The sequence below is a fragment of the Struthio camelus genome, chromosome 1, assembly GCF_040807025.1.
Source record: "Struthio camelus isolate bStrCam1 chromosome 1, bStrCam1.hap1, whole genome shotgun sequence".
Lineage (NCBI taxonomy): Eukaryota > Metazoa > Chordata > Aves > Struthioniformes > Struthionidae > Struthio > Struthio camelus.
Window position 1 is genome coordinate 135,041,388 of NC_090942.1, and position 14,013 is coordinate 135,055,400.

At 42.2% G+C, this 14,013-nt stretch overlaps 1 protein-coding gene across 7 annotated transcripts in view; it reads left to right on the forward strand.

The window, feature by feature from the left end:
- The window catches only part of PCYT1B (phosphate cytidylyltransferase 1B, choline), a 46,215-nt gene that overhangs the window by 12,605 nt on the left and 19,597 nt on the right, over window positions 1–14,013 (forward strand). The window contains exons 1-3 of one of the 7 annotated variants that reach the window (XR_011136010.1): window positions 705–849; window positions 3,589–3,709; window positions 13,154–13,253. Coding sequence is in view for 5 of the 7 variants with exons in the window: in XM_068917471.1 (XP_068773572.1) it covers window positions 733–849; window positions 13,154–13,253 (217 nt within the window). In the remaining 2 variants the exon portion in view is untranslated. Of the gene's footprint in view, window positions 1–698; window positions 850–3,588; window positions 3,710–13,153; window positions 13,254–14,013 lie in introns of those variants that run through there. The other 6 variants (XM_068917446.1, XM_068917456.1, XM_068917471.1 and 3 more) reach the window with 6 other exon arrangements.

A 14,013-nucleotide genomic window follows, 5' to 3' on the forward strand; every position in this document is an offset into this window, starting at 1 on the left:
GACGGCAGGTCACCGTGGAAGAGTTACTGCCGCACGGAGGCGGGCTAGCCCCCTGACCGGGGCAGCACGGCACGGGCAGGGCCGGCTCTTACACGCCGAGTCCTTCACATGCGGGGCCCATGGAAGCTGTACCTTGAAATGGTGCCTGTGGCGGTTTTGCAGTCGAAAATAAATGTGGAGTCTTTTAGCGGGGGAGGGGGTATATGAAAACGCAGCTCTCCGCATCTCGACCATACTTCCCCAGGGAGCGAGAAAGACCGTTTACGAACCCAGGAAGCACATTTCGCCTCTAATTCAGCCGGCAGGAGGATAACAGCTGGGGGGATTTCAGCAGACCCCCCCGAGGCGGGCGCTCCCGGAGGAGCAGAGCCCCGCACCTCCGCAGCGGGGCCTTCGCGCCGCGGCCGCGGCCGCCGCCGGGCCCCATGCAGTGGCGCTACGGGAGCAGCAGCCAACCAGGAGGCCCCATGCAAATACGCGCGGCGTCCCCCGCGCCGGCGGCGCCGCGGCTGCCCGGTTGCCATGGCGACGCGCGGCGGCTTTGCGCCCACTCCCCTACCCCCCCCCGGCCCGCCCGCACCGGGGCGGCTGCCGGGGAGACCCCCCCGCGGGGCGGCGGGGGCGGGCGCGGCGTGACAACGGAGCAGCGCGCCCGGCCGCCCGGGCGGCGGCGGCGGCGGCGGCGGCGGGGCGGGAGGTGGGGGGGGGGGGGGGGAGCGGCTGCGGCTGGCCATGCCAGTGTCCGCCACCGATGCTGAGTCAGACGCAGGTATCCCGAAATCCCTCTCTGATGAGCGGCTGTGGGAGGCCATGGAGGAGCTCGAGCACACGTGCCCCCAGCCTCGCCTGGTGAGTCGGGGCCCGCCGCGCCTCCGCCTCCGCCGCGGCCGCGGCCCGGTGCTGCGGGGGCCCTGCCGGCTGCGGCGCCGGGCGAGCTGGGCTCCTCCGCCGGGGCCGGGCCGGCCGCGGTGGGAGATAACGGGCCGGGGAGGTGTGGGGGGGAGGTGCGTGTGGGATGGGACGGGGGGCAGAGGGTGCCTGGGGGTGGGCTGGGGGGGGGGAAGCGCATACGGGTGCGTGTGGGGGGGGTGACTCTGAGAGGGAGGCCGGTGGTGTGTTAGGGTAGGTGTCTTTGTGTAACGGAGCACGTCGGGCAGCGGAAAGCGGGGGGGGGGGGGGGATGGCATTTTTCGCCTTCTTTTCTTACGGTGCGGATTCAGAGTTTATGTTGCCCTTGCTTGTTCTTTGTCGTTTTGCTGACTTCAGGAAATACGGTGACAGCTAGGCAGAATTCCTGGTCCTCTATTTAACACCCCCCCCCCCAAAAAAAAAAAGACCTAGCCCTTCTCCCCCCAAAACCTCAAACCCCACACTGGACTAAGGATGCATTTGAAAAGTGATGTGATGAAATTTTCCACAGTTTTTGAAAGGTTCTTGTGAAATTGCTGGCATGCACTTGCAAGATTTCAGCTCAGGTAATGGGAAACATGTGACTCAGTAAAGCCATATTACAATAAAAAAGCTGCACGTCGTTCATAATTAATGCAGAGGAACAGCATATTCAAAGGAGCTGGCTGTATGGGAGATGGCTTGTCCCTGTATCTCTCTGTGCCTGCTGTGCTGAACTAGAGCTGTGTCCCCCAGCTCTCTCATTTTCAGTGCCCAAGCTCTGCAGGCTCATCCTGCATCAACCAGGAGCTGCTCTTTAATGACCGGCATAAGGCAGTAACGTTTCCCTGGCTGCTCTTCTAAGTCCTATTGAACCCTGAGGCCCATCAAATTTAGTAATGGTAAACCCCACGTCTTTCAACTTCCGATCCCAGTGAGGAGTTTCCTATTAGACTGAGGGTCTGTGGCTTACAGTAGAAGAAAAAGGAACGAAATCTGGGAGGGCTGTTTTTTTCTGTGTGTCTGTTCTGGGGGGAAGAGCCAGAAGATTGATAGTAAAAATAGACTTGACATTCTTTTATTAAAGGTGAGATAAGACTCCCTCAGCTGGTACAGGCAACTTTACAAGGCTGCTGCATCCTAAGAGTTAGTGCTCTGAAAACTGTCTATTTTTCATGTGCTAATTTAAAACAAATTTGAATGTTTTCTTACTTTTTATTTAAACTCATCTTTTATTATTCCTGCCAAGAATGATCACTGCTTTCCCTATCATTGCATGCAGCAATGGCAAGGCAGTAGTATAATAACAATAATACATACACGCATGCATGCATACAAAAGCAAGACCCAGAAATGCAGAGACAGTATCAGGGTGTGAAAGTGCATGACCAGTGCAACATTTTAGCACTGCAAATTAATCATTTAACATCAGAATTCAGTCACAGTCCTAGTTAAAACATATTTGAAATCAAGCTTCGGTAATTAAATTCAGCATCATAGTTCAGACATACTTCTAATATGACAAGAAAGAGCAATTGTTGTTGGAGTTGACCTAAATTAATATTTTCTGCTTGCTAGGCTTATACGTAAAATTGACTTTAAAGAAAACTCTGAATTTGTTAGTGGAAGGCTTTTGGAGCTTTTTTGGTAGGTAAAGTTAGCTCATGTGTTGTTAGCGCAGTGTGTTCATACATGCTAAGATTTCTCTGTCAAAAAGCTCAGCCATAACAGCCCTTTTGAATATATTACTCCATGTAGTCTGACACTTTAAAAGATTTTAAAGAAAGAAGTGACAATATGATGCCAGTATTTACAGCATCGCTTATTCCAGTAGAATTCCTATGGAAATTAAGGTGACAGCTAGAGTACACGAATAAAACAGGAATTCATTGTGATGTTTTAGATCTTCATGAGTATCAGTAAATTAATAATGGACAATGGAGACATTCTGAATAAAGATTTATGCAAAATGTGTCCGTATAAAGTGATATTTTGTCAGGCAGAAGATCTACCTTATCTTTAGGGGGAAAAAAATTGCCTGTTGAAGTAAAATATGATATATTGCACTTAATTAGGGTGAAAGGAACGATACAGAGAAGTGTAGTTAACCTTCCCTTTACAGAGTTATGTCTCCGATGAGAAGAATTCAGAGCCAGTGTCCCAAAGAGTTAAGTGGAACTCAGCAAATGATCTAATAACATGGATTTTTAAGCTCCTGTCAGATCCTTTTAAATATCTTTGGTACCTTTTCTGATCCCACTCCTATGAAGTCAGCAGGTATAGTGGTGAATCGGGTCACTCGCTTCATTAGTGCATAGGAAAGAGGGTAGCTCAATTAATATTCTTCTGTTTATTATCCTAGACTATAGTTTTGGTACTTTGGAATTATACAATTGGTGACAAGTCATGTTTGTGGTGTTTACAGACGATTTTTAATGCTGCTCATTGGTTATTATAAAACTATAAAATTAATTAACTGGGCTTCAATTTCTTAAAAGAATCTCATTTTAGAAACTTTTTTAATTAAAAAAAGAAAGATCAGTAAATATAACTTTAAAATGATCACAAGTTTTAGAAGATGGAAAGGGGGTTAGTTGCTTTTTGGAAAGTTGTCGTCGTCATCATCTTTTTCATTAAAAAATAAAGGGCTTATTTAAAGCCTTAAAACTGTGAATATTTTTAATGGATATCTGTCACCAGATCCTCTGATTTTAGGCTACAGAGTCTGCTAGCTTGGCAGGAAGTGTCACAGTAGGACTAAAGAAAACCCCTGTATCCTTCAATGAGCGGGAAAACAGGGGACACTGAAGGCAGTTCTCAGGTAAGTTTCAATGTGTATTGAAGCCTGAAGTTTTCTGCTGTGTGGTACTGTTCTGATATAAGTTGCCATTAATTTTTTTCCCAAGACACTGTTTGAGTTTTGTTAACCAACTAGAGCTCTAATGAGCATTCATACTTCCGTCAATTACTCTGATGTATCCTCCGCTAAATCTTTACCTTCTTTATGTTTCCAACTTCCATGTATCTGAATGCCAAAAAAAAAAATCTGTTGCGGAGTTACGCATGTACCTTAGCCGGAATGCACAATGCAGAAACAAGGCAATTAGGCTTTGTCCACAGTGGTGATTTTAGTGGCTGTGTTGTCAAGAAAAAATACACATGACCAGTGTTTCTCCCATCCTGATTTCTATAGTTTTGTATTTATTTCTTATCTAGACCAAACTGGTGAGTTAAGCCACTTTTCAATCCACTGCTGCCCCATCAGGTTTTTTAAGTGAGCGTTGTTGCTCCTCCGTAAACACGAGGAGGTCCATGGTTTGGTCTTTGTTGTTTGAAATGGGAATCAACATTGCTGCCAGTCGTATGGTGCAACACATTAAAGATATGGCAATTGCCACCAGTTAACTTTCAGTGAATTGCACACCATGGAGGGGCTGTGGATCTTGGCCTGGGAATCCAAGGGAATTCCCAATATATGGCTTGACCATGTGCGGTTATGCTAAACAAGCCCATAAGCTCTTAATTTAACTGGATGGCAGAGATACCAAAGGAGGAAGCACAAAAAAGTTAGTACAAAGCCTTATGAAACTACTTACTTAATTTTTTGTTCTTTAATTTATTCATGTCCCTTGCGATCTGATTGAGAGAGGTTGGCTTTTGTCTCTCAGGAAACTCCGCATGGGTAGTTCTGAAGGATAAGCGTGCAGTGTGAGAAGTACCGCCTCTCACCATACCAGTACCTGAAATAAAGAAACAGACATTTCAATGCACTTCGTTCAGGGAGACAATTCCAGATAGTGTCTTTCACAAAACGAAGCAATGGCAATTTATGATGACAGTGCTGCAAATAAAACAAAAATGAATACACATCGAAACTTACTTGAAAAGAAACTTCAAAATCTTCTGCTTGGTCTCATCTCTCCCTTAACCATACTGGGAGTTTCTTTTCTTCCTACAATCCCAGAGACTGCTCCCAAGCCTAGGTTTACTTGTACTGCCTTGCCTTGAGATTCAGCGGCTACAGCCTCTTACAATTCAATTGGAATTAGGCACCAAATACCTTGGGGCCCCTGGCTCTATGATACTTTGAAGAATGAGCCTCAAGAACGTTTGATTATCATAGCCCTCGTGTCGTTTTAGGTGTCAGCTGCTTTAGCCATTTCATTTATTGTACCAATTTTTTAGAAGAAATGACAGTCCATGATTTTTTTTTCAAATTATTCAGGAAAAACTTTTTTTTTTTTTTAATTAAAGAGTAAAGGAGAAAGTTTCAGTACTTTCACTTACTGGAACTGTAGTAGTGGTTTAGGGTGGAACTAGAGTGCCTCTAGAGACAGTTTCCCTATTGCTGCTGTTAAGCGGTGAAATGTTCTGCCTCTAGAGACAGTTTACCTATTGCTGTTGTTAAGCAATGAAACGATAAGCACGACATTTAAAATAACTACGAGAAATGTGTGCAGGCCTTGGCTTTCTATATTTTCATCCCTGGGTACCTTACTCCTTTCTTATTTGCGAACAGTGTTTTGAGAGGGTCTGATGCATCCTGTAGAATTATTTCAAATATTCTACTTCCATGAGCTTCTGTATATCTTCATATTTATTTTTCTTGTATCACCAAAAGAGGTAAGCAATTTTAACCAGGGGAGCTAAACTCAGATTTAGGGGACTTTATTGTGGCTACAAAGTGTTCCATGCTGTTTTTTCCTCTCTCACGTGACATTATGGCTTAGGGGGGAGTCTTGCCATCTGTTTACTTCAGATAGGAACTAAGCACTGACATGCATCACATTTGACTTTATTGGACCAAAATGACTTTATTGGACTAAATATTATGTTGGTCCGAACAAGTTTGGTTTCTGCTCTGGCTTAATTTTAGTTTTCATAAATATTGTCTACTACATAAAAGCACAAATGCATAAAAGCATGCCAAGCGTGCCCTGCACTTGTGCATATGTAGCATTCTTTTTGCCACACTTAAAAACAATCAATCAAGCAAACAAAAAACATTTGGCTGTGGGCACCAAAATTTAAGCTGTGATTTGCCTCTGCTACATCAAGGAATTGCAATTGATGTACCTTCTGAAGTGCCACAATCTCAGCAAAAAATATGCTGCAGTATGTATTGGTTAGATATACAGAAATTTGTTCGCAAGATTCACAAAAGAGATGTAAACGCAGGGAACAAATGTTACATTCTATACATTGTATTCCTATATGCATTGCATACATAAATGCAATGCTATTTTAGATGCAGCCTCGTCGGGAGAAGGTTATCTAAAACTGTGCTCCTGTGTTTACTGTGAAGGTTTGTGTATATCGCTAAAAAAATGTTGAATACCAGCATAATTAGATTCCCTTTCCCTACAAAAACCTATCTGTCATTATAATGTAACATTGTAGAAAGAAACCCAATACATACATGCATATGAAGCAGAATAAATACATGATTAGGAGCCAAATACATGCAATGTATAATCACACATCCAGGATCACGCACAAACACTCAATGCAGCTGGGATCATCCATCACAGTATGTGCTTATAGCTTCCTTTCCAAGTAATCTGCTTTCATTTCCTACACACACGTTAGAATAAAGATGTAAAGTGAAAAACCTGTTGTGAAAAGCGCTGGATGAATGAGAGAACCTCTATAGAAGCAGCCCAATGCCCTTCCTATGGGAAAATAGTTCTTCCAGGGTGCTTCTGTGTTCCAGCTGGGGGTGTGCAAAGAATACTTGATTTGTGTGCTGGGGGAAAAACATTTTTTTTTGCTGCAGCATAGCTCTATTTTGAGTAATGGTTTATTAAAAAAAATGCTGTCGTACCTCAGACGCAAGACATTTCATAAGTATCTTTATGTAGAAGCACAAGTAGAGATTGAATACTGGGCCAAATCCGTCCTTTCTCTTAGCTGTAACTCCATTGATTTCAGTAGATTAACCCTTGCCTACTTTAATATGAAGTTAGCCCCATGTAGGCATATGTCAAGTAATTACACAATGTACAAGTAAAAAGAAACAGGTATTAGAAATCCAAAAATGTGAACTGACGTTATCTCCAATTTCTGGATTGATGAATGAAACACAGAGTGGCATCAGAACTGTAGTTCCACATTTTTGGTCTATTGACCGCTGCCAACCCTCAGCAAACACCTGCCATTCAACATTAAGTTGCAAATGCCCTGAGGACAGTATGGTTCTGCAGTCCCGTTGTCAGATCCTCTCTTTGTGATTGCATCTGCACGCTACGGTTTGGGAACCAGTGCCCTAGTGAAGGAGCCACATACTCCCTTATGCTGAAATATTGCATATTCCTTCTGAATGCTGGGACATCTGATGGCTGGGCTAAGTCTCTAGCAATGAGAACGGTAGGAACTAGGCTCACAGACTGCACACTATCTTAGCTTCAGCTTGTTCTTTAAGTGAGTCATTCCCAGGTCACTTGTATGCATTGCTCCTCACGGCTGTGCCAGTAAAGCAAGGTGAGAAGTGTACCTTGCAGAAAGTCACATTTCTTTTCCAGCTTATATTCGTGTAGGTTGACATGCTTCATCAGGAGTTCTTTCACTTGAACTCTGCTTGACTGGGTGCCCATCCCACCTCTGTCATGGATTTTATTTTCTAAATAACGTGTTCCAGTTCAGTCAAGAGTTACAGCTGTCAAACAGGAATCTTGTCGTGAAATTCTGTAGCCGTTTGTAAGGATTAGAATAGATGACATAGTAGTTGTTCGAGTTTCATAATCTGTGAATCTGTACATATATACATCACTATGCTCCTTCAGAAGGCAGTGGAAGTTGTTTTCCTGGTATTATACCTTAAATTTCTAGTTGTATCTTGCATTTAATAATTACTAACTTAACAGAATGACAAACAAAGTATATTTGATTGAAGATGAAGTCCGGAAAAAAACATTAGAGCTTAAGGCAAATAAGTAATAACTAATCATCCCTGTTGCAGACTGAGAGAAGAGGTGATGTGGAGGTGCTCGTACTTTTGGCATGTTATTTCAGTGATATGACTCCTGCTCCTCTACAAATAACCTACTGCTTTCCTTTAATTACATGGGAGACATAAGTTCCTAATGTTTATCTGCTGAATTGCAGTGAAGTTAAGTGGATGCAATAGCCTATGAAGAGTAATAATAAAAAGGCAACATTAAGATGCACCCAAAAATAAGCTGCTTCTCCTAGTGGTCATGTTCGATTTCTCTGTAAAATGTCCTGGCTAGAGAGCCAGCTCGGCTGGGAAGTGCTGCCTGTCACATTGTACTCGCCTCTGTGGGTTACAGTAAATATAGTTGAGGGTTACAAAGACATTACCAGGTGCAAATGAAGCTCTGAGTCATTTTCTGGGAAACCCCACTTTTCCTGCCCTCCCATCTTTTAATTTAGTGAAGTTTTTTGAAATTGATTGTTATTTTTGGAGCTTGCAGGAATGCAAGTAAGGCGGTATTTAAACTTGTCGCAGAACGAATCACTTGTGATATCCAAGTAGTATTTGATACGTGGTTTTCACATACAGGGTTCATCTTCACTTTTAGGACATCAGTTGAATTACATTTGAATCCAGTGTCTTCATTCCCAAGCAGTAGGACTTGCACGGCAAGACCTTTGCAAAGTTTGATAACGTATTTGGAAGTAAACATTACTAAAGAGTGCTGATTGTACAGTAACTTTTCCATTTATGACGTGTAATTGGCTTTCTCTAAACACCACACCTAACATACTAGTAATAAAATATCAATATGACATTTAGACTGCTTGAATGAAAGTATAGTCTCCCTGCTCATATCAAGTATTAGGGGCTTATGTCGTGGAAAAATAACCCCAAACTGTGAGCACCACATGAGTAATTTTCTATCCCTATCTATTACAGCTCTAGAAATTGGAAGAGTTATCAGTACGATCACTGTGTAACCACCTCACAGTTACAGAGAAGGCAGCAAAAATAAAGTTGTGGAGTGGCTTCCATACAAGGAACAAATAAACAGGGAAAAACTCCTCAGCCTGGAAAAAACAACCGAGGGGGGAAAAGAGAGAGGACTGTGGAAATCATGAGTGGCAAGGAAAAGGTGACTATGAATGAATTTCCGGAAGCTTCCAACACAAGAATAGAGAATAGGTTAGAGAATATCAAATAATACAAGCAAGAGACAGATTCAGAACAAGCAAAATGAAATAATTCTTCATTTAACTCACACTTAAGCTATAGAATACCTTGCTACAGGATGCTGTATCCTAGATCATAGAAGCTTACCATGACCCAAAAAACAAGGCTAATTTGACTTCCTTGACTAATCACAAAATGTTATGAAATAGAAAAGTAATGTTATGTATGTGTGGTGTTTAGAGAAAGCCCAATGCACAGATGAAGGCAAAAATCTGTCAGATCAAGACAGAAATACATTTACAGTCTTCGTCTAAGCATCTAATTATTGGCAAAACTATAGCAAACTCCTGGAAGTGTTTTAATGGATTAACCAAAATGAAAAAGCTGCTGCATAAATTACTTACTGTCTTCTCCCAATTCTAGTTATTACTGACAAGAAACTGGAAAGAGTACAAGTAATTATAAACAAACTGAAAGAGCTTTGATAGATTATTTCTGGTTTTTAATCATTTCTTGAAATATTTTCTTATGTTCTTTATAGGGACCAAATGATCTTATATTATTTTACTCATAAGATGTTTTTGTTAAGTTGAGCTACATTTTTCCTAGGCTAGATCAAATAAAATAGTCTTGGATACTATTAAGGAGCTATCACTATATTTCACTTGATCTGTCAGCACACCATATTTATGTATTTCTGTACGTGGCTTCTCTTTGTCAGAATATTCCTGATTTTAGTCTATTGTGTTAATTATCATTAATATGCAATGACTGACAGGTCACAGGGTAATGGAAAGATTGACAAGTCTGGTTCTAAGCCCCTGGTTGTAAAGTTTTAGTGTTGCATGATTACAAAAACTGGACTGATGGGAACCTGATAGAGGTTGTTCTCCGTTTAGCAGAGACTGAAAGAAAAGTCTTGGTGTTGCAAAGGCATTTACATGGATTAAAAGCACTACTATGTGTGCCTAGAAAAAAAAAATCTCTTGCTGCAAACTGGGCCTATTTTCTTCAAATAATCTCCAAGGAAACAGCCTCTACCAAGCTAGGATCTGATTACCAGTTGCAGGCCTCAGACCATAGCCATTATTGTTTTAACATTTCTGCCTTCCTCTTTATCCCAGCATGAACCAAGCTGTATGGGCTGTTGTGTAACTTGACCTTGCTTGGAGATAAAAAGACAGGTTAGCCCTCAGCAATCACAAAGACAGAAGCAAAAAGATAGTATTTAGAAAATAAAGAAAGGAGCTCACACTGTATGATTATGTGTAATATTCTATGCCATGCTACGTGGGTGGCCGGTTGAACAGTTCCCTTCCATGAAACCCAGACAGAAACTTGGAGTTTGTCATAGTTCCTCCATTTTTAAGTTCATCTGTGCAGAGAAGCTGTGATTTTAATCACTAACATATTAATATTACCTCAAAAGATTTCCTGCAACATTTGAGATACAAAAAAAGTAAAAGAAAGAAAAGTGGAAGGAAAAAAGAAATCTGTATGACAGTTGAGAACTTTTGGGAAGCAAAATAAATAGTAAATCCCAAAGCAGCAGAAGCTGCAAATGCATCTTAGGCTGACTTTATGCCTTTGCTGCAACATTAGGTCAAGAAAATGAAGGGGCCTATCACGATCTAAACCTTAGGCCTATCAATTGTGTTGTCCGGCAAAGTGAGTGCTTTGCAGACGGGTGCAAAAGACACTACGAAGCGATTACGTTAGCAAGTGTAGAAGAAACTAGAGTGGCAAGCAGTAGTTTGCTAGATGAACAACTGTAAGTTTGTCTTGTGTTAAGCTCTGCAATGTGTTTATAGCCGTGCACCACTCCATGTGGTGTGGAGGTTCACATGATCTAATCGCAGGCATCCAAGATTGCATTGGAACCAAGATCCTTTCATATCCCATCCAAGGGACCTAGATGTAGGTCCCTGATTTAGGTGGTTTGAATACCCCCTGAGAGCTATTCATGACATTCATCAGCGGCTTGCACTCTGACTGAGATTCTCCAGGGATATAGGCTGCATCTGGTCTTACTCATTAACACATGAGATGATGAACAGAAAACACGTCTCTTAAATTCACAGACAGCATCAAGCTGAGAGAGGTCCAAGGAGAAAGGAGGACAGGAGCAGAGTTCAAAGAGATGATGAGAAATTGGAGAAGCAGAGAAAATGCGGTTCACTAAGGACAAAATCAGAGAGAAACAATCAATCAGCTGCACAAAGAGAGATGAGAAATCAGAGAGCCACAGTTCCATGCAAATAGAATTGGGAATTGGATGGCACAGCTGAAAACAAGTCAACAAAGGCAATAATCAAGCCAGTATGTATAAAAAGGTGGAGATGGTAAGATCTTGCCTGGAATGCTGTCTCTAGTTCCAGGTGCCACCTTTAAAGAAAAATGCACAGTTGGAAAGGGATGACCATGAATGATGGTCAGAGGCCTCTTAGGCCTGACCTGTGAGGAATGGATGAAGGAACTGAAAAAGAATAAATCTGAGTGAGACACATAGCTGGCTTCAATTATGGAAAATGGTACCTTTAAAGAGACAGGAAATAAATTGTTCTTCATGTCCACTGTGAAGAAGAAAAGAGTAATCATCTAAAATTGTTGGCCAGGAACATCTAGGTTAGACATTAGAAAGATGCATAAAAACAGGTAAACACTGTAATTGTGGATTTTAAGAACAGATTGGGTTAGTTTCTCTCAGGAGTTATATAAATATATTTGATCTTGCTATTTGGGATCAGAGCCACCTTGAGGTTCCTCTCAGGCCTGTTTTGCTTTGATTCTCTGAGCTTTCCGTACAGACGAGCCTATAAGCCCAGAGGTCAGCAGCAATTAGGCATTAAACATCTTTAGGTTAACGTGTCTCAGGGATGCTAAAAAGTAAATGGTCGGTGATTAAGCGTTCAGCATCTGAAAACTGAAAGAAGTGCAAATAAGAGGAAGGGATATTTTGTTACGATCAACCACAGGTGCTCAGGCTGATGTGACAACTGTGCGTGGCATGAATGGTCACTGTCAAAACCAGACTAAACTACTGGTGCCAAGGTCATGATATCCCACGTAAATCATGGTGGAGGCAAAGTAAGTGATATGCTTGCTTTGGATCGTCTTAGCCGTCGTCTCATCTCACAAAAACAAAACAAAACAAACAAAAAACAACTAATGCTAGTTTGCTGCTTCTGTGGTTCCATGAAGATTTCAAGCAAAGTGCAGTAGAAACGTGTTTTTTCACCTCAGACCATATGGCAAACAATAAATACCTGAGGTTTTGATTGCTGGTAACTTCCCAAATTAAATGCTCATTCCCAAATGAGCCTTTTCTGCTCATTAAGCATGAGCAGAAAATGTAATTTCTGCGATCAGATTTCCTGATACATAATACTGTGTCATTCTTCACACATCCTCACTTTCTCTCCTATATCTTTAGGTTGTAAGCTCTTCAGAACAAGGATCCTCATGGTGCTTTGATCACAATTAGAGGCTTTTAGTGTTATTACAATACATGTCAGAGTAGAGAAAGGAATTGCAGCTCACTGGGCTCTAGTTATGTGGGAATTCTAGCTGCAATCTTGTCTTTATTTTGAATGGCTCCTCAAAATTATCCAGGATTCTGATCTGACTGAAAACACAACAATACATTCTCTAGTCCCCAGTCATCAGTACTGATGTGTTATCAGTGGGAGGAACTGGTGCTCGTGAGATGGCCAGTTTGCAGTATTCTAAATCCTAATTGGTTTTTCCAGCTATTTTTTTACATAGCAGAATACATTTCACATCTGGGGCCTTTGGACTCATTGAGATCCGAACCAGGGATTAAGCTGCTTGGGCCTGTAGCCATCTGAGCTGACTTTGCCCTCAAACAGAACAGTTATTTAGCTGCCCCCACATCAAAAATGCGTGAGCTTCTCAACAGAGACTAAGAATTCGTTTGCGTGATGTATTTAGGAGGCCTATATTTTCCTCATCGTTTTACCTTCTGTGAATTGCATATCCTCAGGCATGACCAAAAAGCAAAAACCCGAAGGAGCAAACCAGCGTTAAGCCTGGTTAGGGCATCCTGCCACAATTAAATGATTCTATTTTAACTGCCTGGTGGAAAAACAAATTGACTTTCTTTGTATTTTTTTCCTCCTTGCTGCCCGCTTCTAGACTCTGACAGCACCTGCTCCATTTGCGGACGAAACAAGTTGTCAATGCCAAGCGCCCCATGAGAAGTTAACCATTGCACAGGCCCGCCTGGGAACACCAGGTAGGTGTGGAGAGTCCCCTCAGCAGGGCCACACGCAGTTCCCGAGTCCCTTGCAAACGTGCATCTGTGCTGGCTTGTGCCTTCCCTTTCGGAAGCAGAAAGGCCACTCTGACGTCTGGTGCTATCAGATACTGGGGAAGAAAGCAGTAACTAGAGGACAATTCTCTTTTGCTAGAGAAACGACAAGAGAAAACATTTCAAGCTATAGTTTAATGTTTTCATGGATGCTTGCATACTAGTGGAAAGGAAGGCTTGCCTACCCATTCCAGGCAGCCTGAAAATCGTACTGTGTAAAAGCTACCTCCTGAATTCTCTTCACATAACTGTCTCTGTACTCTGTAGAATTGCTCCCTTCATTCACGTCCTTGTTGACCATATCAAACCACAGGTGACCTTAAATGCCATTTACCCTTTGCAAAGGGTGCCCGATTTCTCAACTCTTTATCTGGACATTTTTTCCAAAGCTACCTCCGTGATTGGGCTAGAGAAACAAAATAATTTTACAGAAAGTCCCAAATATATTTGACCTCTCCCCTCCCCCCAGTTTCTAAGAGACCCTTAAAAAAGAAAAAGGGTCTCTTATATACTTATTTTATGTATTTAAAATGAGCTTTTAAAATATACCCATTTATAGGGATAAGACGCAGTTTTCCAGTGAGCTTTGCAAGGAACCTTGTCCCCATGTTTCTGTGGACCATGGATGGTAGCCAGGACTTCTTTCTGTAGCACAAAAGCGCAGGTGATGGAGGCTGAAGCTCTG